Source organism: Crocodylus siamensis, chromosome 5 (assembly GCF_052110815.1).
Source record: "Crocodylus siamensis isolate JL-2025a chromosome 5, ASM5211081v1, whole genome shotgun sequence".
NCBI classification, from domain to species: domain Eukaryota; kingdom Metazoa; phylum Chordata; order Crocodylia; family Crocodylidae; genus Crocodylus; species Crocodylus siamensis.
The window spans coordinates 194,829,661-194,855,841 of NC_143399.1; the positions used below are offsets into that span (position 1 = coordinate 194,829,661).

General features: G+C 41.1%; 1 protein-coding gene across 9 annotated transcripts in view; it reads left to right on the forward strand.

Annotated features, from left to right (window-relative positions):
- KMT2C (lysine methyltransferase 2C) overlaps positions 1-26,181 on the forward strand; it is a 301,422-nt gene that overhangs the window by 175,443 nt on the left and 99,798 nt on the right. For 6 of the 9 annotated variants that reach the window (XM_090047709.1, XM_090047708.1, XM_090047707.1 and 3 more), the window contains exons 13-18: positions 404-1,155; positions 13,546-13,617; positions 16,438-16,557; positions 19,182-19,298; positions 25,351-25,452; positions 25,619-25,723. In XM_090047709.1, the coding sequence (XP_089903835.1) occupies positions 404-1,155; positions 13,546-13,617; positions 16,438-16,557; positions 19,182-19,298; positions 25,351-25,452; positions 25,619-25,723 (1,268 nt within the window). The remainder of the gene's footprint in view (positions 1-403; positions 1,156-13,545; positions 13,618-16,437; positions 16,558-19,181; positions 19,299-25,350; positions 25,453-25,618; positions 25,724-26,181) is intronic. The other 3 variants (XM_090047710.1, XM_090047712.1, XM_090047713.1) reach the window with 3 other exon arrangements.

Genomic DNA, 26,181 nt, shown 5'->3' on the forward strand with positions numbered 1-26,181 from the left:
AGTATAGTAATACTGGGAAACCCAATCAATAAAAGTCCTGATATATACTGATCAACAAGTTTATTTGCAGTCTAACCTCAACTCCATTTCCTGAACAAAACAAGCCATACAAGCAAAAGGATTTTTCTCTCAGTGTATCTGTGTACACTAGGCCACTTGCTGGTGTAGCTTTGTCAGGTATGGGTGGCGGGTTTTTTTTCCATACTCATAACTGTGCTGGTTAAAGTTTAAGTGTATGTGTGGCTTGAGAATTGCTTGCCTGTGACCATTTAACAGCTTAGGTAGCTGTTCTTTGGGAGACAAATGTTGTAATGTTCAAATGCCTTCCACTTCTTTTAAATATTGAAAATGGCTTCATGCCTGATGTTTTCGTATGAATCTCTAATGTTATTTTCTTCTTTAGTTATAGACATATCACCGGATGAAAAGACTGTTGAACTGGAAACAGGAGTTCCTGATCAGGTTGATGCAGCTGAAATGGAAACATCTCCTAAAAGGACACCGACACCAGCACCTGACAACAGTCAAAGTGAGCAAATGATGGAAGTGACAGAGAGTGCTCAAGCTGTAACGCAGCAGGAGTCAGACACTCAAGTAGAAGAGAAACAACTATTACAGCAAGATGCTGAGATGTCAGGAATATCCACAGAGGAATCTCAGCCTCCACCTTCAGCACCCGAGGCCATAACTACAGCACCAGAAACCTTAGAGCCTGTGAAAAAGGAGGAAACTGCCTTTAAGGTGGTAGAACAATTGGAGACGGTAAGAGTGCAAGACGATGTAGAAAAGGGAGAAACCCATGAAAGCTCTGAAACGCCAGCTGTTCACTTGGAAGTGAAAACTGCTCCTGCAAATGAAAATTGTGCAAAAAATAGTTCACCACTAGCAGGCAAACCCATTAAATCACCAGCTGAGACATGCTCCTCATTTTCATCATCAATTGATATAAGCAAGACAAGCGTGTCTTCCTCTCCAGCAGTGTCATTAGACTTGCATACTGTACACGATGTGATGCACAGTCAGACTCCAGCACTGATTTCATCTGCTGGATGTGCACTCCCAGCACCTTACATATCTGTCACTCCGAAAATTGGCATGGGGAAGCCAGCTATTACCAAAAGAAAGTTTTCTCCTGGGAGACCCAGATCAAGACAGGTAAGCATGTTATTTTATTGAAGTAGATAAGCCAGGCATGTTGACTTTGAGTAAACTGCATTTTGGGTAGCATTAATACATATGTGGTTATATTAAAAATAAATGGATTTGTTTTGGAGAACATCCTGTGTACATATCTTGCATTATAAATTGTTTATACAGTTTAGTTTTAAACATCTGCAATTTTAAAAACACTTGCTTTGAGAGAGAGGGTAACTTCAGGTTGAATAACTGAAACTCAGATGTGGCAGAATTCTTTAATGGGTGGTATTGGGACATTGTTTGAGCATTGGGCTAAACTAGAAACCTTATCTGAACTTCATATAAAATATTAAAGGCACAGAAGTGCAAACATCCCTGACATTGGACAGAGATTTCAGATTATGGCAAATGGGTTAATGGTTTTTCACTTTCGCAGATATCTGCTAGGAATGATCTGGCATGACTTGTTTTGACTTTAGATTTATTTGATCTCAGAAGATCTAGTTCATAGCCTGTTGCATCACCTGTCTTCCAAATGAGTGGTTTGAAAACCAGTCATTTACACATCTTTTAATTTAGCCATTGCAAAACTTGATTTGTTAAACTTGAACTTCATTACTCTTTAGTATAGCAAACTTGTCCATAATATTTTATTTAATACTTATTTAGTAATGGAAAGAATTCTAAAAAATAAAAGCATACAAGCTGCTGCTTTGTTATTCAAAAGCTCAGTGTAAACCTATTTTTAAGGTTTAAGGGGTGAGAAGCAGTGTTCTCCCAGGATCTGAAATCCTAGATTTATTTACTGTTCTACAATAAAGGCAACAAACTGCATATAAGATAATTCAACCCACTGGGACTTGGCAGTTTCCTCAATTATTTTTCTTGTATGCAAGAATGTTGTGAAACTCGCTAAACAGATACAGTAATTCAAAAAAAATACCATTAAACTACTGGGAAAACATTGCATGCTTACTCCTGCTCTTTTGTTTTGTAGTATCTAAGAAGACAGTATTCCCCGCTTTATAACTTTCTAAGTATTGCTAGTACTTTAATGTCTTTAAATTACTTGTATGTTTCTGTTTATTTCTTAGTTCCTTTATGCAATTTTAAAAAAATTCTAGTGTCACTTTGAACTTTGACTTTTTCTGAAGTAACTTCTTTGCTTTGTGATCCAGTAAATGTAATGTTGGTTACTAACACTGCTGGCCCCATAATTCCAGCAGCAGAGCTGTGCCACAGCTCTGGTCATAAAGTTGCTTCGTATCAGCTGCTGCAGAGCCCACAAAGGGGATCATTAAGGACAGACCCACATTGATAAATGGCTTGTGGAAACATATGAACTAATTTTTTTCTGAATGTTAGTATAATCGCATAAAACTGTTCCTATTTCTTAAGACTTACGGTGCATTTATTATGAAAACAAATAAGTGTGCAACTTTAAAAAGCAACAAAAAGCCCTGGATGTTATGTTTCCTACTGTAGACTCCTCTTTATAAATAATCAGGTCAAGTTATGATGGCTGTTGAGTCTAATGCAAGCAGACTTGAGCTCTAACGTTGTATTAACATTTGCTTGTACATCCAGGGTAAGAGTCTGTTTCACCTATTTAGCAGCTAAATGCAATTCTATTCTATCCTGCCCAGTTCCTTTAAAAACCATTAATGCAAAAAAGGTAAGTAGGTCTTCCTCCTCCTCTTCCTCCTCACAGCCTTTAGTGTTGTAATCTAAAAGCTAAGTTAGATAAAAAGGTTATTTTTTCTGGGGCTAATGAATAGTGCAGTAGGATTACATTAGATTTACAATAGATTTCAATTTCTACAGTATTTTTAAAACAGGAAGAAGAAAAGCCCATATATCTTTTGGAATATGTGTTTTGAGGTCCTTCATGATATCAAAATGTACTAATGCTCTGAGGTGTAGTGATGTAGGATCAGAAAATCTAGCACATAATTGATGATTTAATGTCTAGCAATTGAAGTAACGCAGGTGTTCTTGCTTTTGTGTCAGATACCAGGATTTGCTGGGCAAACATTTCCCATAATTTCCACTGAATTGTCAAGAAAAATGGATCAGTTGCATACTATGATTCTTTTGCTCAGTTGGGATTTCTTTTGCTCATTTTCCCCCCCAGTTTTTTAACAGGGACAGGAACTAATGCACTAATCTAAAGTTAATTTAAATTAATGAAAAGACTCCCACTGATGTCTGTTCCAAAATACATACTAACTTGAAACTTGCTTGCTTCCAATTGTAATTTCATTGTAAGAAAAATGCATGCAAACTTTTGGGTCCCAATTTTCAGGTTCTCAATTATTTTTCTTTTGTTTTTCAGCCCTTACTCAGGCAAACTTTTAATGAAGTTGGGGAAAATTTGCCTCAGTAAAGACTGAATAGAAAATAAATAAGAATCTCTGGATACTTGATTAAAATCTTCATTAAAAGTAAACATAACTGTCCTCTGCCTTTATTCTGTAGGTTTTGTGTACATGTAGGTTATCTCATTTTTGTACTCTTCCTTGATTCTTATTTTTGTTCTATTATTTACTTGAATGTTACACTTGAATGTGTGATTTTTGGGCTCAGTAGAAGAGATACCTATCTTTCGAGCAAAAGGAATTGCTGTCTGTGGTTAATGTTTTCTAAAGATAGTTTCATCATTAGAACCATACTTCCTATGAGACTAGCAATTCTGTGTTTATCATCCTGTGATTATTGCAAGCCATTGTCTACTACAGTATGTAGCTGTATGTACATGTATATGCATACCCTTGAGACAGTGCAGTAACCATCCCCAGTGAGTATTCTGAATTTTACAACATCGGCTTCCTAGTCTCGTCCTTTGGCTGAGGGACTGAGATCTTGGGAATGAGGGTCTGTAGAGGATACTAGCTTTTAGAAAAGTCCAATTACAGGTAAGCAGTTTCCCTTTTGAGCAGTGTATAAACAAACAGACAATCCCCATTGGGTAAGTAGTGTATTTAAAAATTTTCAGTATGTGGATTCCTCCTAGAAAATGTCTTGAATCATTATTATACTAACCAGCAAGAGTCAACATTATTAGAGAAATTTTATACTGGTGGCAAATCAGTCACTGTAGATCACAATAGTAATCTCTGAAGAAATGTCTAGGAATGAACACACACAGACATGCACACACACTTTGTTTCTGCTTGTGTTTTTATTATCTTTGCTCTTTTAAAATTGGAGTATAAATATAGTGATCTCTTATGTTCATCCCAGTTCAGAAGGCAGAAGCCAGCGTTTCTCATTTCTAACAAACAAGACCTTCTCTCTGTTCTACTTTCTGTACAAACAACCTATTCAGCCTCTTTTTGGAAATTGGTTCACGTACTACAGAGAGGCTGGAGTGATGCCATAAAGTCATAATCCCCATTTCGATACATTCCCATGCCTAACCTGAGGAAAACTATATATAATTTCATGTGTTGCTTTCTGCCAGAGGATAAATTATTTTGGGGAAAAAAGCTGGAAGGTAATATATATATATTATATAGTATTATAGTAATATATATAATATAGTATTAATATATAGTAAATTTTCAAATTCATTTCTAGAGAAATATATATAGATATATAGTTCTCAGCAGATATTGCACCTCTGCAGAGGGTTGGGCCGGATGATACTTGAGCTCCTTTGCAACCCTAATATCCACAGACCCGTTACTGTGGGTTTTGCAGGGTGTCATAAAGCTCAAGCTTGTGGTTTGGGCTACAACCAGACTTGTCTGTCACAGGCAGTGAGGGGAAGCCCTGTCTCCTGAAGTTCCTTCAAGTTGCCTTTTCCCCTGCCTGCCTGCCTGGCCACACCTCTGTTGCAAAGGCTTTTCTGAGGGACTTTCCAAGCTTTGTATCACAGTTCTTGGACTAATGACTTACCTATCTGATCCCCAGAAATGCATCATGGCTGCATGTGCCTCTTCAGAAGATTGCCCTTCCTGCCTCCACTTCCTTTGAGGAATGAGCAGTAGCTGCAGGCTTCGGGGGGGGGGGGGAAGCTAAGACGAGAAAGCCAAAAGGAAAAGACCGAGCGCAGTTTCTCCTCACAACCCAGCTGGGGCAGGAAAAGAGCAAGACCCAAGTGGAGAGGTCACATCTGCTCGGCTAGATGCAGGCCGTGCCAGGCAACATCATTTTGCCTTTTCTGTCTACAGCAGGAAAGAGGGCAAGAAGAGGCTCTTAGGCAGCGAGCCCTCGCCTCCCAATATCCCAGAAGAGTACCAGATGAAATATGACACTTGAGTCCCTATCCTCCACATAAATAGTCATCCCTTGTAACTGCAGAGCTCAAACATTTCTTCTTCTTCCTCTGATTTATTTTAGATCTCTGATTTAGTTAGTTTGTCAAGGTGCAAATCTACCCGGCCTTATGCCTAACTTCAGACGAATGCAGCTAACTACCTCCCCCTCCTCTTCTTCTGTGGTCTCGCTCCTCTTTTGGTCCCTGTGCATTGCAGAGGCGCAGCACTGAATGGCGCTCAAACACTGCCGATCCCAAAGAGCGTGCAGTAAGGAGTCTCTTTCTGTTTTATGTTTCTGTAGTTTTCAGCTCCTAGTTTCCTTGGAGTGCAACATCAGATTAATCCAGAAAAGGCTGCACCATAGACGCATGCTAATTCTTCTGGGCAAGCTTATACCATCCCTTCCCTGCCCAAAATGAATTATTCCTCCTTGGAACAAGAATATCAGGAGCCCAAATAAGAGTCAGGGACTCCAGGAGTAGATTATAGTTTAAAAAATAAATTGCCACCCACTAGATGGACTGTCAGGGCAAGAGTGGACACTCTGCTTAGTAGGTCTGCAGCGGTTTGAGACTAGTTTTAGCTATGCTAGGAAAGTAAAATATGGATTTCTTTCCAAATCCAAAAGATAGGGAGGTTTTAGGCAGCCCTCCTACCTGCCACTGTGGTTGACCATACCCTCATATCCAAGTGATGGTTCCCAGCTTCTAATGCGGGTTGTTATCCCTCACCAACACTTTCCCCTGATTCCAGCAAGTGGCACAAGGCAATGAGAGGGACAGCACCCAGATGTGGAAAAACTAGCAAAAGTAAGAAGCCTCTGAGGCTTTCATTTCTTACTTTCAAGTGTAGCCTCCATTTTCTAAAGCACCAGTCAAATTCAAATCTTATATACCTGCTGAAGCCATGGTTTTCAGGGGCTTTTCAAGCAAACAAATAACTGTGTTCTGACACCCCAAGTACTTTCACAAGCAGTGCTAATGTTGGGTAGGCAAGTATGGTGGTACTTAATCTGACTATTACCTGCTAAAAGAAAAATTATTCCATCAGGGAAAAATGCAAAATTTAAAATCTGCAGATGCCCCAACACAATGGAAGCATTTTTTCAAGCTGCTGCCAAAATAGTATCTAGTTCTCTTGTGAGTCAGCACCCTGCACAGCTGATTTTTGCCGATTGCCAACCACGGCCGATTGCAATCTTCTTTTTAATTTAAACTTTAACAGAAACAAGCTCTGTTGTAAAAGAGCTGCATGCTCTGAAAGCAGCAACGCCCAACTGCCAGAGGAAGTTGAGGAAGGCAAGGTGTGTGTGTAGAGGGGTGCATACATTGTGTTCCCCCTCCTTTGCATAGCTGTCTTAGTGGCAGCTGCAATAATTTCTACTTCCCCTGGTTGTGGGGTGGGGCTAAGGAAGATGGGGGAAAGAGAGGAACAGCTGCAAGTACAGATATGGGACCTTGGGATCAAGTTTTGAGAAACCAATTCCCAGCTATCTGAGGAAGCTTGCTGGAAAACTGAGGCTATTCAGAGTCAGCAGAAAACTCAACAATAGCCTGACTGCTGCTAGACATTTTAGAAGGTAATACTGACCACATGGTAATCTGAAGCAATCCATGTAGTTCAACAGAAGTAAATGCATAGAAAAAATGCAGGTTCAGTAGTAGGGCTGTGCAAAGCTTTGGTAGCCAATTTGATTCAGAGGAGATTTGGCCTGATTCAGGGACCAAATCTCCAAATCTGAATTGAATTGGGAGACCAATTAAAAGGTCCAAATCAATTCAAAGTGTCCAAATCGATTCGGAAAAAGATTCAGAAAAGATTTGGCCATAGACTAAACAGGCAGCTGACACAGCTGCCTCCAGCTGGTAGGTCTGTTGGGGTTGGGGGGAGGGAAGGGGTGTAGGGGAGGGAGGGATTGGGGCTGGGACAAGCTGCTCAGCTGGAGCAAGGGGGATGTGGGTGCAGCAGCACTAGGAGGCAGGGCTCTGCCCTGCTGCAACTTTCCCAGTGGGGGTGGGGGGGAGGGATGTGGGCATGGCTCACTCCAGGCTGCAGTGCCTGCATCCTACACCCCTCTGTGCCAGCTGGCAAGCAGCAGCAGGGCAAAGCCCCCTGCATCCCACACCCCTCCACGCCGGCTGGGGCTGGGACAAGCTGCTCAGCTGGGGTGAGGGAGGCGGTGTTGCTGGATGTAGGCATGGCAGCACTGGGAGCGGAGGCTCTGCCCTGCTGCTGCTTGCCTGGCAGGCATGGTGGGGGGAGGTGCAAAGCAGGCACAGCTCGCTCTGGGCAGGGGGCAAGTGGCAGCAGGGCATAGCCCCCACTCCCAGCACTGCCATGCCTGCATCGTTGCTGGGAGCGGGGTCTCTGCCCTGCCGCCACTTGCCAGCCAGTTTGCAGGGTACCAGGATGCAGATGCGGATGGAGCAGTGCTGGGAGTGGGGCCTCTGCCCCGCCGCCACTTTCCAGCCACTGCAAAGGGACACGGGGTGTAGATGCAGCAGCGCTGGGAGCAGGGACTCTGCCCTGCTGCCATTAGCCCCCTTCCACCTAGAGTGAGCCATACCCGCATCCCCCCTTCCCCCACCCCGGCTGGGCATGCAACAGCAGGGCAGAGCCCTTGCTCCCAGCGCTGCTGCGCCTGCATCTTGCGCCCCCCTGCATCCCTCTCCAAGTAACTTGCCCCGCCCCTGCGATAGCTGGGCAGCACATCCCAGCCCCAAACCCTCCCTCCCCTACGCCCCTTCCCCTCCTCAACCCCAACAGACTTACCAGCTGGAGGCAGCTGTCAACTGCCTGTTTAGTCTATGGCCGAATGGCCCAAGCAGTGCCAAATCTTTCAGATCTGATTCAGCCAAATCAAATCAGGACAGTGATTTAAATCTCCAAATTCAGTCGCTGTCCTCCAAATCTGCCGAATCCGAATCTGAAGTGAATACTTGCTGCTTCGCGCAAGACTTGTCGATAGCCACACTATATTGCCTCAAAACTTTCTGCAAATGTCCCAAGCAACCTTGTCTGAAGTTCGGATTCCTGGTTGGTGCTAGGGTTCCTCAGTTCAGGAGCAAAAGGTCCTGCATATGGTTTTGCTCAGGTGAGGTCACAGGATGCTTTCCATTGAGAAGTACCAGATGGAAGTCTCCAAGAATATCAAGTTCACCTTTGTCTTGGAAAGACAGTGATGTGAGAAAAGTCATCCTTTATCTACTACGTATCCTTGTTCCCTCTCTCTCTCTCTCCTGCTTCTAGCTTCAGAGAACTAGGAGCCAACAGAGCAGGGTCCTAAGTGTCTAAAGAAAGTTAAGGAAGCTTGTCTTTTTAAAGCATTTCCATTTTAGAAACCTCAGACAGTTTTTGTTTTGTAGGTAGATGGCAAGCTTTTTCCCCACAACTTCTATAATTTATCATTTAACTTGTCATATATTCCCAAAGGTCTCACTCCAACATCATAGTAAAAATACTATTGGCTTTGAGAGAGAAAAGACTCGCTCATTTTCTTCCTCCCAGACCATTTTTCCTATCAGACCTCTGTGCAAAGACAAAACTGATGCAGATATGGTGATATGGTTCCTGCAGTATCCTTTTCAGGACAAACACAGATACCTGGTGCTAGGGAAGTTAATTATAGGTTGGGGTTAAGGATATACGTATGCCACTGCGGGTACAAAGCCTCATCTCTGAAATATGTTAACAGTGAGTGAAGATGGCCATAATGGAAATCAAGTAGTGTCAGAGAAACAGAAATCTAATTTTGTTGAAGCCTTTTGGGAATTCTCATCTCATACATAGGCATGCTTCAGTGATACAGAGCTCATGTGATACCTGTCAAGTAATTCCATATATTCCATCACTGTATCATCTCTGCTACTGGCAGAAACGTAGGTCCAGTTGCATATTGTCTGCTCCCACAAATGGTGAATGCAGAGAATTAAATGTTGCTTTTGGGGGTTTGTATTGGAGAGGGGGTTGCTGTTTGTTTATTCTTTTTTCTTTCTTTCTTCAGAGCAATATTCAGTTTTGTTCAGGGAATGACTATAAGGGGCAAGTAGCGATTTATTGGGCCCTTGGAGCCAGTGAGGCTGAATAGCAGACTTGCTTTAGTTGTGACAGAGTACAGGAGCAGGGTATAATGGTTTGGAAAGGTATGACCAGCTTAGTCCCAGAGAGAAATTCTCCTGCCCTACCTGCCTCTGTACATTGCCAAACAAATATGTTGTCAAAACTGAGGAAGCAGAAATCAAATTAGAAGAGTAGCTCTTTTGCCCAGAGAAATATTTTGTTCATTGTACGTCAATATGATGGGCTGATGATCAACTTCTTTGCATTTAGAAATAGCAAAGTTTCTTGCAGACTCCATATCAGTACCTGGGATATGAGCTTGCGGATGGCATCTCGAAAAGCCGAGCAAATTCCTTGCACGCTTCCTCCCATCCCCTGCTCCTCGAGATAATACAAAAGAAGATAGGAATGGGAGAGTAGCAGTGACACTCTTTCTGCTACAGGAGGCTAGGGCATCCAAGCTGGATTTTTTTGGGGAAGTTTTCTAGTACAACACAAGTCCTCTGTGCAGGCCTGGACAGGTTTAATATAGACACCACATTAGCCGATACACTTTCCTTTCTTGTGGTCTTCTCCATTTGTTAGTGCCCAAGAAAAGATAAAGCATATTTGTGTAGCCTACCTTCTTTTGAATGATCGTATTTCAGGGGTGATCCAGCTTCATTCTAGGCAGTGCTACGAAATCCCATCGTAAGGATAGGAAAATGTATCGGTGATTTCCTGCCTCCCCCATTCAGTAAAGGACCCACACTTTCCCTGACGTTCTTGTTGCTGTCATACTTGTAGAAACCCTTCTTGTTACTCTTCACCTCCCTTGCTAGCTGCAGTTCCAACTGCACTTTGGCCTTCCTGATCTCATCTCTGCATGTCTGAGCAGTACTCTTACACTCCTCCCTAGTCGTTTGTCCAAGTTTCCACTTCTTGTAAGCTTCCTTTTTGTGTTTAGCTCACTAAAGAGTTCCCTGCTAAGCCAAGTTAGTCTTCTGCCATACTTGCTAGTCATCTTGTGCATCAGAATAGTTCATTCCTGGCCCCCCAATAAGGTTTCTTTAAAATACAGCCAGCTCTCCTGGACTCCTTTCCCCCTCAGACTGGCCTCCAAGGGGATGCTACCCATGAGTACCCTGAGTGAGTCAGTTCTACCCCCTTGTTCCTTCTGCTGGTATGTGCATTACATTCAAATTACAATAACATACTCTCTAACTAACAGAGGTATAGACTCTCACCAATGTAGACTCTTAACTCGTAGCATTATGCTAAGGTAGGCACAGCTCTGCCTGGAAAAATGGTCCTCCAGGCAATATAACTTCTGTTTCTGGAATCAATTCAATGTGTACCAGCAGAAAAACTTTGTTGCATCTCCACTGGTGGGGTTTGTTAGGTTAATTCTACTGTTTTATTGTTTTAGTATAGACAAGCCCATAGATTTTTGCAGTCAGCCCCCTGGAAAAACGTCTCCATCCATATAACTCAGCTTCTGATTAGCCTGGCATATGGCATAGTTCCTTTGGCAGTCTTCTCTTCTTCCCTCTATCTTACTCCATAAAGAAGCTTACTTGCTTTTTACAAGCATCCTGAATGAACGTTGGCTAGCACACACATCAGCCTCAGCAAGGTCTTTGGTGTCCTGTAGATCAAAGACACACCTGCTGTTGGTCACCAGTAGTCAACAATAAAACAGTATTCATCAGGATAACTATGCAGTGTCTCTTCTGTATCATATAAAGATAATTCACCTGTACCTGTCAATATAGGAAAGGAGGCAGGAATACAGAAATACAGACTCTCAGCATTTTTTGGTAATAGCTTATTCTTTTCTGTGGTGATTTTTTAAAAAATCTTAACACCAGCTTAATGACACTTTTTTTTCTAGGAATGTGCCTATCACAAAGCAGTTATTTGCCACAGGAAAAAATCAGGGCTAACCTTACGCAGAAGAATATGGTTTGGATAATACTTGAGAATATTTTTTGTATGGATCATAAGTCATTTTCACAACAGCATTATGCATTGGAGAGAGAAATTATCTATGGAACATAATGCGCATATGAAATCAATGAACATGCATCATTACAGCATACCCTCCATTCTAGCACTAATGGATAAAAGCAATTTAGAGTAGCTTGTGAAAGGGGTTATAGTGTAGAAAATTATAACAAATGGAGTATTTGCTTCTGTTTTTTAACAGGAGGATTGGTAGGAGCATTAAATACAAAGTACTGTATTTAGTTAAAATTAAAATACAGAAATGATATTTTCTGTTACCTGGGCAGCAAAGCAGCAATTTGAGCGATTCTTTCAGGTGTTTTTTGTATGTTTTAATGCTTTTTTTAACTGCTTGTAAAGTACAAAGTAATTTTCACAACCAATTTTACATTGTTTTCTCAACTGTATCTGGGTCACTCTGTAGCTTACTTTACTTTTCTGTGGTTTTTTTGTGATTGTTTTTCCAGTAATTTTAATATGATTTCTAGCATGGGTGGATCTAGGATTTTGCCAAGAGGCTGTAGATGGTATGGTGCATGTTCACATACAATAACACATGCATTTCTTCTGTTAAAAAGATACTAGATGCTTTCCCAATATCTAAGGGGCATAGGGCTTATTCAGTTTAAGATCCAATCAAAACAAATATAACTGGGCTTGTGGGGGACTGACTGCCAGCTCCAGGGTGGAGCAAGCACCCAGTGCCAGGGGGTGCAACGGTTACCCCGTAGCTTGGTTATGGACAGAGTTGCTTCCTGCATCCCAACGTGTGGGCCCCTAGACACCCTACCATGCTTCGAAGTGCCCCTTGCTGCCCTTTATGCTTTATCCCCCGCAGCCCCTTATACCCACTGCGCCCCCCCCACTAACGATCTTGCTCCCAACAACCCTCGCACCCCATTTAACCCATGTGGCCCCCACTGCTCCTCTCTGTTGCATACCCCCTCAGTCCCTCACCCCTGTAATACCCCAGGCCCTGGCCCCCTTCCCCCTGCCCAGAGCCCACAGGGAGTTACCTACTGGGGAGGGCAGGGGAAAGGATTCCTGGGGGTGGGGGCCAAGTAACATAGGGGGAGGCATTTTGTGGTTCTGGGGGTGGGGGGGAAAGAGGTTCTTTCATTCAAACAGTTGGGTTTGGGGGAAGGATTCACACCAGCCACTTACAGCACCCCTACCCAGGGTGACCAACCCCTTTAGATCCCCCATGCCCAGCCTTGTGCTGCCCTGGTTGCACCACTGGTTCAGTTCCCATCACCTGCTGCAATGAAGAACTCATGAGAGGGTCACTGCAGTTATCTCTTCACCTCACCTTTGCAATTCCCTCCTGTCTCTGAGTGATGCCCCACTGAAGAACTTAGCCTGCTTTTAGCCCTGCCCCTACCCTCCCTGACGTATTTGTTGTGGATTCAAAGCCACCTAGTACAAATTCAGAGGACCCACCTTTATTGGACATGCTGGGAAGTGACCTGAGAAACCTTAACAGGCTTAGATAGCAAATAGGATAGTGGTAAAAGAAAGGATGACTCGATTAGTGGAAGATCGAGGATTGTTAACACCCACAAAGTGAAAAGATTAGCTGGAATCAAGTAAAAGACAAACTACAAAGTCATTTGAGGGGAGACTCCCCCCCCCCCAATCCATCTAAGTGCTAAGATCTGCAAGGGAGCAAAGCTCTGTGGTTGGTTCTGGAGCGTGTTTTCTCTTGAATATTATGGTCTTAATTATTTTTGGTTATATTGGAAAGGTGCTGATGCATGTCAACATGAGAACTGGGGTTAGAGGTGTTTGAGAAGAAGGGGGTGTTATGATGACTTCAATTGTTGTTTTATTTTTAATACAAGGAAAGTTAGACTTGGAACAGTTTTAAGTTATATTAGCTTCCATGTATATCTTTCTCTTTGCTACAAACTTGAAATCTTAGAAGACTATACGAAGTTTTTATTAAATGTTGAAATGAGAGGGAAACGTGTTTTGTTTATGTTCATTTCTGGTTGTAATATATTTCATAAAGAAGGCATTCGCTTGCTAAACACAGCCACTGGTGATTTAGTAAGATCTCCTGACCTTTGTTGACATTTTGCTTCCTTTTGTTGTAATTTAGTTGCAGCTGTGCTGTTCAGATCTGAGGACTCAAGAATATGATGGAGAAGTAGGACTTCCTGTTTATTTCAAAGTACATAATTATTACCATAGTTTTGATATAAGTGAACTGAATAGAACTTTTTCTCCAGTGTCATGCTGTAATGGGCATTAATTAAAAGCTAAAGCATAATTAATGCATCTCTTTGATGTAATTCATTTTGTTCGTATAACTCTGCAAGTGTGTGTTTTTTTAATTAAGTTTATCTGACAAAGAATTCAAATATGTTTCTGATCTACAATAAAACTTGTATTCAATTGGAAATTTAATCTAAAACAATGTGGTTCATGAATCTTATACAATACATTTTGTTTTGGAAGACTGGTATTTCATATTCAGATTTAATTTTCTACTAGTTTTTAAACCTGTTTGAATATGATTAATCACAAAAGAGTGCTTGCTAAAGAAAAATCTTGTTAATATATTCCAAATAGGACCAGGCAGTTAAAGGCATTTTAAGAGTAGCTTCATGTAAGGTTTTTAGATATTTGGGTTTTGACCCTCAACTAGTACTTTCTCTCTCATATGAACACAGGAATTTGATAAGCAATTTCCATCACTTTGTTATGGATAAAGAATAATTACCTAATGCAAGTAATGGCTGTCAGGAATAATGATTAACAATCCAAAAAAGTAAAACTTAATTTTCCAAAAAATATCTTAATCATGCCCAAGTTGGAAGGTACTGCTCTATTGTTTTTTGGATGCTTAAAAAAAGGTTGTGTAATAACCAAGTGTTAAACTCTACATTAGTACTCATCTGCTAACATAAACCCTGACTGTCATTGTATTTTAGCATAAAGAGTTTACTTTTCCATAGCAGTCTTTCTATTTTCATTAAGTTTAATGGGAGCTATTATAGACCCAAGGCAATTTAAATTCCTTTTCATGGAGGCTCCACATGGTGTAGAGTTTACCTGATTTTTTTACTGTTACCGTTATTTCTGGTAGTGGGATGTTTTTTTCTTTTTATTTTATCACTATAATTATACCGGTAGAAATTCTGAGTATGGGCCCAGTTATGGCATAGAGATGCCTCATAATAGTATACATTACTCTTCTCATACAGGAATAGCTATACCACTGTAAAAGATTTTAAGCTGATGCAACCAAGTTCACATTATAGGGTAGTACCACTTTAAATATACTGGCACGGTTATTTATGTACCACTTCTGTGTGTAGACAAGCTCTGAGATAAGTAGTGGTAATAGGCTCCTGAATTTAAATTAAACTTTCCCATAGTGCATCATTTTGCTTGAATTTCTCTACATTCATTTAAAAACCCAGGATGATTTGTGAAGCCAACTTTTTTTCCTGTATATTGTCACATATGCCAATATTCTGTACACACTTCTGCCCATGGGCCGTTTTATATAAGTGAAGTCAGGACTACTAAAATGCTTGATGTTACTCCATGCTTGGACTGGGATTTAAATTAAATTACTTCAGCATGTAGCTCTTTGGAAATTAAAACAATAAGTTTCCTTAATATGTTTTACTCTTCCTCCTAGACTGTGGGGGGGGCAGGAGAGGAGTGCTTTGGTTGTTCATTTTTTACTTCCAAAGAACTAGTAGGAAAGAATCTATCAATCTTTAGGCACACTGGGCATTTATACACATGCTTGGGAGTGGGGGAGGCTCTCTTTAATTAGAGCAGCTCTGAGAACCACTGTAATTAAAGCGCCCAGAGCATTTCATGCATCAGCGTCCCTGTGTGTAAAGATGGTGGTGGGGGAGCTTTATCTAAAGCTTGTCAAACAACCTTCAAAGTTCCCCCATCTCCATTTTGAAGCACAGGGACGCTGATGCACGAAACGCAGGAGGCTGCTAGACCACGGCGATTGCCGTGCTCCTGCAGACTCAATTAATCATGTCTGCTTCAACGTGCTGGAATTCCAGCACATCGAAACAGCCTCCCTGCTCGTGTATAGGCACCCACTAATCTAAACTTTTAGGACTGAATTCAAGGTAAAACTTGAGTTGTCTACTTTCTTGATTCTACGTGTATGGTGTACTTGCCATCAGGAAGTATTTTCTTAAGTGTTTGTATTTATCCTTTTCATTAATGTCTGTTTAATTTTCCTTTGTATTACGTGCATCTCAGCCTATGTGGTGTAGTTGTCAATAGTTTTAGACTGAGAAGGCAATGCGAGCCACCTGCACTGTCAAAGCTGGAACTTAAGGTGTAGAGCTGAAAGCCCTTTCGTGACCTGAAATAGTGTCTGTTTGGCTTGACACTCCAAATCCTAGGGTGCCTATACACGGACTTGGGGTGAGGAGGGAGGGAGCATTTTGATTAGAGCAGTTCCTGGAAAGTCAGTCTAATTAAAACGCCACAGTGTCACGTGTATTAAGCCGCCACGTGTTTTAACATGGCCTTGGGATGCTTTAACTAAAGCTCATTTGACTAGCTTTAGTTAAAGTAGCTCAGCAGCCATTTTTAAACTCACAGGGCCTTATATACATGACACTGAAAAAATTCTAGGACATTCTAATTAGAACATGTTGGAGCATGTGTATAGGCACCCTTATTGTGGTGTTATAAGCACTGCCTATGACTTGCTTCTATTAATCAACCCTCTCTTTTCTCTTAGGTTGTCAGGTAGCTTTTTAAAAGTCATCTTACACACTTTTTAATCTCACTGGTGTTTCAAATCTATGCTAGAGAAAATTTTAACAGCAGTTTGCAGTTCTCCCCTGATATGAACTAGTTTTGCAGTAAAATAAATGTAGGAGAAATTGCTTATGCCTGCATGTGCTTTGCTTTTCAGAAATTTTTCGTTGCTTGCTTTAATTTTTTTTTATGTTGCTGAGTTTTATACATCTATTTTCTCACCTGCCGTATATCCTAGGGGGCTTGGAGTACCAATAATACAGTGAGCCCACCTTCCTGGTCCCCAGACATTTCAGAAGGTCGGGACATTTTTAAATCCAGACAGCTTCCTGGCAGTGCCATTTGGAGCATCAAAGTGGTAAATAATTTGTATTTATATTCATGTATCCGTTGCTATCTTTATGCAGTAGAGGCTACTAATGAAAATTATATGTAATCAACCAAACTAATCTATTTTATTGCTCTTTAACTTTTAAGAAAAAGCTAAATCTCTGGAGTTTTCAGCTTAGAAATATAAACTTTCCAGAGCACATCCAGAATGAGATGGCATTGCATAAATTTTGAATTTTATACAGAAAAATAATTTTCATTACCCATTTTTTGATTTAACTGTAAAAACACTAAATAACTGTCAAAGATGTTGCTTGACAAAGAAACTCCCCTTGCCATTAGGAGTAAGGAAAGCCAGATTTGTAAAAGCATTGTGTTCTAGGCTGTTACAAAGGTTTGCTGCTGTGGAGACATCATACACAAGGAATCCCCAGCGACAGAGCGTTTAGGTTAGAGAAAAGCTACTTGTACGTCATTGTAGGTGGAGGAGGCTACTGCCCCAGTGATAGCTGCCATCAAAGAAATATGACGCTAAATTGAATTATTACAGCATTAAAAAGGGGTAGAAGAAGAGTAATGCTAAAATGTAAAACCATAAGTAGGTTGCTGTTGATTTAAACTGATTGATTTATTTTCACCTTACTTTAACACTCATGCTAATTTGTTTATTTTTATTTGTTATTAGCTTAGCTTTTGCTGCTTTAACATTAATTTTCAACATAATGTCTAGCATTAACATTTATACAGTTTTGTGCTGTTCCTGTTACATTGTCAGTCATGTGAAAATAACCCAATTGATTGTCATCCCAAATGCAAAAAGTCAGTAACTTATCAGAGCACTGTATAACTAATAGAAGTAAACTTGCATGAAGTGCATGTGCATGTTGTACACTTACATATAGTAAAAGACAAAATTACTTTTTCCAACAAAGACTGACCATCAAAAGCCTCCTTCTTTTATTTGTTTCTAAAATGGTACATTATTGTATCGCCCAGCAAAGCAGCGTGTGCTTAGAATGTGTATAGACGTTCCCTCTCCCAAGAGAAACTTTCCTTGGAGTGATTTAACTCTAGTTGTTTCCAGGTTATTTTTCTCCTGGAGCAGCGACTTTTATTCTGGGAGACAAATCCTGAACATCTACACTCATGGTTTCTCTTGGGAGAGTAACAGCTTGCCTAGGAAAATCCCAGATGTCTGTATGTGGCCTTTGTTTTCTAGTTCCATTAATAGATGGATACCAATAATATGGTTACCAGTGAGATTTTTTTTTTCTGTTTCATGATAACTATTAGCACAAACTTGCATGACTCTTTTATATAAATAGAGAGTGGCATATCTGAACTATCTTGCTGAGCAGATTAAGACCATGGTGTTTTCATTGCTGTCAGTGGAGGCTCTGCGTATGGGTCCAAGACACCCCTCTGCTGAGAAGTCCATGGCTCAAAGTAGTATATGTCTATTTATGAAACTTCTAATTCAACTTGGGGGGTTTTTGGCATCAAAACATAGTGTCAAGCAAGGATTCAGACACAGGTGTTGTTAATAGCTTGCAGACAGTAAAAATAAGTTAGAATATAGCAGTTACGAGCACAGATTTCTTCAGCTGCATTTCTTACTCTGCATTTAAAACTGAAGATGTTTGACAACAGCAGCTTCAGTATGTATTATGTTGTGCAAAAGCATTGTTTTTGAATACATACCATAACTGTTATTGTAGAATAAAAGGTCTGAAGTAAATGTGATCTGTGTAAATGTGGTTGGACAAATGTCAGCCAGAGACATTGTCAATAATGCTTTTGCCCTTTGAAAGTGATTGGGGAATTCCTTTCTATGTTTCTTTCTAGTTTGATATAAAATGAACATGCTTACTCATGAAAGCCAAATTAAATCAGAATAATTTTAGATAGTTAACACTGAAAAAGCATGATGTTTACTTTTTCCCAATTCATTGAATTTGAAGATACTTTGCAAATTACAGGAATCCAGTCTGTCACTCAGACCACATGAGTGCAAATCCACAAAGGAGGTATAGGGGTAGCCCCAGCCCCCGCAAAATAACCATATCATAGAGGAAAATATAAATGTAGAATCATAGCATTTCCTTCAGGTATTCAACAAACTGAACATGAAAAAATTGATCTTATTCCTGTTGAATTAAAGAGAGTTTAGCCATTGACTTTGGAGAGAGCAGGGTTAGGTCCTAGCCATATGTAATGTTTTTGATGCTATTTGCTGCTATTTGTGGTAAAGGAAAGGTGGTTACGCCATAACTAGCTTAGTATCATCACCACCACATTCAGAAAGCCTAGACTGTGTCTGAACTTCATGGTTTCTAAAAGCCATGAGGCAGAAAGTATTTAGGTTGAGCCCTATGCATTTCAGTGCTACCAGTCATTCCTGTGGCAGAAGTCAGGTTTTGAGTGATTTTTGTTAGAGGTAATAATTTTTTGTCACATAAATAGTTGCTGAAGACCACAAACAAAGGAACATGTTTTAGTCTCCTGTTAAAGGTGTCCTACTACAATTTAAACAGTGGTTTAATAATTATTAATAGTTGTTTTTGCTTAAGACTATCCAGAGATGCACCAAGAGCCCATTGCAGTGAAGAGCTCTGCATTGGATTTATTACATTATTATCTGATATTAAACAGGGCCGCGGATCAGGATTCCCAGGGAAACGGAGACCACGTGGTGCAGGACTTTCAGGAAGAGGTGGCCGAGGTAGATCAAAACTGAAGAATGGGATTGGGGCTGTTGTCATTCCAGGGGTAAGAACATTTTTCACTCAAGTGTGTAGGCTGTTGTAGAACATTATTTATTCAGCTACCATTCTGTTGTAGAAACGGTGTGCAAACAGAACAGACACTGGAATCTTGTTCTGACAGCAGTCTAATCTTAATTAAACATATTTATATATTTTCATAGCAATAATAATAATCTGTAGCTAATGGGACTTGTGGCAATTTTATAGTGCCTATGTTCCCATTTAAAAGGTTCTGAACCATTCCTTCGACTTGCACAAATACTGCCAAGATTAAGGCAGTGGAGAAGCGGGGATACGAAGGCCTGTGGTGTCATGCCATCTCCTCCTCATCCCACTTGGGGTATTTCAGGCTAGGAGAGGAGCATGTGCTCCTTCTTTGTGCCCCAGTTTATCAAGGTACATAAACATGTCTGACTTAAATTACCATACATGAATAATTCTGTTGGCTTCAACATAACTACTCACTTGCTTAATGTTAGGCAAATGCTTAAGTCCCTTGTTGAACTGGTGCCACATCTACAACTATTTTGATGCCACAAAGCATTCATTTGTTTTAGTTTATATTGTGTTGTAATAGAAGTGAAACAGATGGATTCTGTAGAACTAACTCCTAAAAAATTATAAATGTAATGGAGATTATAATATCCTTTTTGTGGTGCTCTGTCAATTGCCTTGAATATCATGTGATAGCCATACTTCTAAATACTGTCGGCCTTTTTTCCTCATGAAAATCAGTGTCAGTCTTTCTGGATCAGTCTTAGATAAGGAGGTCTAGTAATTGTGGGAGAAGGTAAGAGGCACTAGCCCTTGGAAGGTCCTAGGATCCCTTCCCATGGATGGGAATTTATAAATTCGTAAAACAGTCCCTTTAATATATCTCTCTAGTGGAGGGATGAGAACGTTATATAATCAAATGGGAAAGGCTTCTTAGTCCATTAGCAGTCAGTATGGTAGAGGTGATATCTTTTATTAGAACAACTAGAAAAAATTGCAACTATCTAACTGGTTTAATTAAACATATCGCCTCTTCCACACTGACTCCTTTTGCTTTTTAGATCAGCATGGCTCCAACCTTTATCCTCTTAGTCTATTACTCGTTTGACTACTTTTTTGCAGTACTTTGCAGCTTAAGCCCAAAGGATTTTAGGTCTAAAACCTTGATTGGCTTCAAAATTATGATATTTGATTCTCCAAATTCTGAAGCTTAAGCTTTCCTATATTGTAGCTATTAAAGAGAACAGTCATGATTGTATCCTGTGGCACCTCTAAATCAATGTTGGTGGATTCCAGAGAGAGTATGATAGGGCTGGATTATACTAAATGAGTCCTGTACAAATACTCTCCCTCTAAAGGATGCAGTCGTGCATCTCTCAGAGACAAGTTACTGGGCTAGGTGAACCATTGATCTGACCCAGAATGGCACTTCATACAGTCTTAACCTCTGTCCTATGATCTGTACATGCAGCTGCTGCAAACTTTGTGGAAAATGTGGAATTATTTGAAGGGCAGAATTAAGTATTAAACCTATTGGTTGCGTCCTCACACGCAGGGGTGTGCACTTGCAGTGGCACAAAAGGTAGCACAAATTTGTGCCACTACTTTTTGCCACTGTACATGGTGCAGGGCAAACTGTTCTGCTTCAAGCCAACTGCCCATTCCTCACTGCTCCTGGCTCCCACTCTGCTGGAGGAGCCAGGGCAGACCTAGAGGAAGAGAGATGCTGTGGCCAACAGCCAGAACGTCTTCCTGGAGGTGCGTCTACAGTTGCTCCAGCGATTTGCTTCTGGAGCGTGCACTGTGCAGCTATTTTTTACTGCTATTTTTTTTTATACTCAGAGTTCCCAGTATCAAATTTTGGCACTGCACTGCAAATTCGTGGCATAGTTGTATGTGCACTGCATGCAGTTTGCAGTGCCTCAGACAGGTTTGAGGCACCACAAACCATACACTTGCACTCATCTGGACCTGTCCATTGAACGCATTTCTTCTATTGTCTGCTAGGTTATCAACCAAACAGAGTTTTAAACCTAAACAACTTACACTCCCTTCTTCTAAAAAAATAATTCTCAGTGGCTGTGTGTACACATGCATCGGATCCAGGAGCAGTTTACTCATGAGTAAACTACTTGCAAGTAAACACTCCTGGACAGGTATCTGCACATGTAGGGAAAGCAGGAGCAGACATGTTGCTAATGGCAGCAAACTGCTCTTGCTTTCTGGGGCCGTGCAGTGGCTTGTGCCATCACTAGGTGAAGCTTTAGGCTCCCCCTGGGTGCTTGCCAGGGCTGGACATTGCTTCCTGCCCCAGGGGGCTGCCTGCTCAGGGAGGGGGCAATGTACCCCTGCCTCAGCAGCAGGTAGCTCCCAGCCCCAGCTCCCTGATTAGAGATTCCCCCACCAAGCCTGGGGGCTTACTACTTGCTGCCCCACTGGTAGATCAGGGAAGGGGCTGAGACCTGCCTGTCCCATGCAGCTCTTTTCAAGTCCCTTGCCCCAATTGTGTTGCGGGGCTGGGACGTGTCCCTGACCAGGACAGTTCCCAGCCCCCACTCTGGGATCATGGGACAGGGACTGGAGAGCCTGTTCCCTGCTCAGCTCCACCATCATGGAGCTAGGTGGGGAACAGGCTCCCTGGTCCTCCACCAGCAGGCAGCTCCCAGCGCCAGCTCCACAGTCATAGGGCCGGCACTGGGAAACCCATATTTCTCAGCACCAGCTGGCCCAGCTCCTGCTCCCACTCTGATCACAATCACAGAGTAGGCAGCATGGAACTCTCTGCTGCTGGGGCAGGGGGACATAGTCCCTCTCCGGGCTCCGGTCGTGGAACCCACCCCAGCAGCAGGCAGCTCCTGGGGACTTTGAGCAATCTCCTGCCCCCTGGTGGCCAGCTGACCAGGAGCAGATTAGTAATTGTAAGAAAATTTGCTACTTGCATTTGCAGGCTTACTCATGATTGGCAAGGTTTACTGCTCAGTAAACTATGCTACTTCGCAGTAAGTAGACATACCCAGTATGCATTGATTTATGCTCCCCACCTGGTTTATTCAGCAACAGTTTACTAAAGAATAATTTTTGTATCTGTACTGACAGCAGTCAACTGCCTCAAAATTATATTTGGACTGTTAAAATGGCAGAGACGTTAAAAATGTTTGTTTAAACAGAAATTGCCGTGTCCACTTTAGCTTTAATTAAAATATTCTTAAACTAACCCATGTTTGTTGCATCAAATAGTTGTGGAGAAACATGGCTGGAAAAACAAAAATGTGTATCTTTCTCAAAGACCTTTTTCAATTTTCATTTCTGAAGGAGGTGTCACAGCCATGAGACAAAGCATTTTCTTCCTCAGAATTATGTACCCCATCTTTCAATGCTTATTTTGTCATGCTGATAGCAAACAGTTGGGTCTGATGATTTTTACACTAATGGAATATTTTATACAGAGATTTGCCCAAAATTGAAACAGAGTTTCATTGATCATTAATGTTCTTGTATGAATCTTAAAAAATCATGGTACGGGGCTTTTTTGTTCAAACCGGAGACAATATATACTTACAAAACTCATGGCTGGCAGGTCACGATAGGTAACATCAAAGGAAAATGGCTGCTTATTAGGCTTGTGCTAAGCAGCTGGTATTAAATTCGGAATCAGCTGACTCAGGGGACAGTAATTTGATTCGGTGATTCGAATCGCTGTCCTTAATCGATTCAGCTGACTCCTGAATCAAACGGGCCCCATCCCTGTCACAGTCTCCCAGCCAGGTCAATGGCTGCCCTGCCTGGAAGAAAAAAAAAGCCCTGCACTCACTGGCTGCTGCTAGGCCGGGGGGGGGTTACCCCACTGTTCCGCTCTGCATGGGGGGGGTCTCTGTCACAAGCCCCCAGAAGCGCCAATGGCCACTGTAGCAGCTGGTGAGTTGTAGGGCTTTTCTTAAAGAGCCCGGACGCTGGGGCCAGGTGGGGCAGCTATTGACGGGGCTGGCAGAGCAGGTTGCGACAGAGCCCCCCATGCATCACGGGGCAGTGGGGATCCTCCCCTCGCGTCCCCCCCCCCCCCGCCTAGCAGAAGCTGGTAAGTACGGGTCTTTTTTCAAAGAGCCAGGACACAGGGGCCAGGGGAGGCAGCCATTGATGGGGAGGGGCTGGGAGAGGGAGTGGGGGTCAAGGGGTGCTTAGGGGGCTGGGGGAGCAGGCAGAGGATGGGGCCTGGCAGGGGTCCTCCCATGGTTCCCCCCATGGTTCCCTCCCCCCTCCTCCATCCTTTCCTCTTCCCCCACCAGCCCCTAGTTACCAGTATGTAGTCTGGCTCCAGCTCCCTGCGGCGGCGAGCAGGGACTGCCCAAATCTCCAAATCTTTCTCCATATCTTTTCCTAATCAATTTGATGGCTTTGAATTGATTCAGACCTTTGTATTACTCTTCTGATTCAATTCGGAGATTCGGCCACTGAATCAGGCTGAAACTCTACCAAATCAAATCGGCACCCGAACCTTTGCACAGCCCTGCTGCTTCTGGTGGTAGACCATTATTCAAGTGAAAAGCAAGAATGTAGAATATCACCATCTTATCTTATCTCTGTTTTAGAGAAAATTTTCTGCTGTCATACACTGATAGTTCATCATTTAAGTCCTCCATTTAATACTGTACATAAAATGATGGAAAAGAGGAAAATTTAATTACAAATTATTGTTCAGGTATATCCTGACTTATCCAAGAAAAGCATGATATGTTTTTCAAATTTTCAAATTTTTATGCATTTCCTGGGGTCCATTTATTTTCTGTATATCACACTCACTTTGCATGGAGGGTAACTTTAATATACTCTACCAACCCTGTGAATTGCATAAAATAGTGAATTGTCTACCTTTGTTTGTTTCCTAGACAGTCTTCTGATGAAGGTTTATAAATTTTTTTGGCTTAATTTGGATACAGCACTTAGGTTCTTTTATATTTTATATAATTATATCAAATTATTTAATCAGAATAAATTAATGTAATAGTATGTTAATTGCAATTACAATATGAAAAGACCTTTTAAAGTTACTTATAGTATTTTCTGAAGAACTGTTTTTATGCCTAACTCATAGTCTTTAAATTCTAGTTTAATTTCAACTTTAGTCTAGTTTTATCATCTAGTCTCTATTTTAGTAAAGTAACACTGGCTTATTAAAACCTACAATTATGGGGAGTATTTTCCAATTAAAGGAAACTGTACTGAGTTATTCAAACACAAAAGCATTGCTTTAAAGGTTCTAATCTATCAGGGGCTCTTTTATTCTTTGTGCCTTCATTCAGTCGAGAACTCTTAAATTAATTTTTCCCCATTTTGTTAGGGTCAGGTTCTACAGAGTTAGATCCTATGTCATGTTTCCAACTCAGAGTAAATATTCAGAGACAAATTATAACATCCTATAAAAATCAGTTAATGAGAGCAGCTTCAAACCTTATTGTAGCAGGTACGGTCAGTCATTTCTACAGACACTTGGAGCTAAATTGAGTATTAAAAATGGTAAATAGCATGGAGTAGGTTGCTTCTGCTTCTTTGCCTTTCAATTTTTAGTATATGTTGTACCTTTAACAGTCAAGTGTGCTCTTAAGTGGACTGTAATTTTATATATCTTTTTAATAGATAGAAAAAATAGTGCATTGAACATATTCAGTGCATAAAACAAAGTGCATGTCTCAGCCTGCCCAGTGCCTGCTCTTTTCTTATATTTAGATCCCAGGACTACTGTAGTGCCCTACGGAGGAAGCCAGGAGGGAGCATTGCTGGGGAAGTAGTTTCTTTGCAATTAGATGATGATGATAAAAAGGGAACCTTCCCCAAGATGTAAAACGAATAAAAACCGGTGCAATATGGCCATTGGTATGGTAACTTCCAGGGAATACAGATTTTTATGGGTTGCCCCTTTGTGCTAATAATGTTTTAAATATTTTCTTAATATTTGTACTTTTTATGCAAGGCTGTAGGTATTTATAGCTTTGCAATCCAATGAAAAATATACACCTGAAGCTGTGAAAATATCTACATGTGATGCATGTGTTGTTGTCGTTTTGTAGGTCACAACTATGGATATTTCATCCAACAAAGAAGAAGAAGAAAACTCGATGCATAATACAGTTGTCCTGTTTTCTAACAGTGACAAATTCACTTTACATCAGGTTGGGACACCAATTACTCTCTGCTTGTTGTAATGAAAAAACAAATGAATGTCTTAGTTATGACTTGAATGATCTGAGTTAATTGCAAGGTATCTGTCTGGAGTCCCTGTGTGTTTCCAGAATCTAGCATTGAGCTGACTGAAATCTGCTTTCTCTTTCCTCCTAGGATATGTGCGTAGTTTGCGGGAGCTTTGGCCAGGGCGCTGAGGGCAGGTTGCTTGCGTGTTCTCAGTGTGGTCAGTGTTATCATCCATACTGTGTCAGTATTAAGGTGAGTGCTTCTGTCACATTCAAATTCTTTTAAAGCATTGTTTTCATATTGTACTTGAAGAGCACCATGCTGCTTTCAGTTTTGTTGTAATTAAGGGAGTCATTAACGTGTTAAATATTCTTTGGCTAATGTGACCATTATTTGTATGCAACTTGTGAAAGACTTTAATTAAATGTCATTTTATAGTATGCATTGCCTCAAGAGAAATTAACCTTTTTTGTAATTTCACAGCCATAAATAGCACTGATTATCCAGCAGTTGGTTAAAATAACATTTTGAGATATTAGCTGAAAACTGAAATATAAGAAAAAAGAAAAAAAATTATACTGCATCTTCATTTACTAGGGCAGAAGGTTTAGTAGATTCAATTTGTCTGTTGGCTGTCAGAATTGACAGCAACTGGAGTAGTTAATTAATACATTTTACATTCATTAGTCTAGGAGAGAATGTGAGAAAAT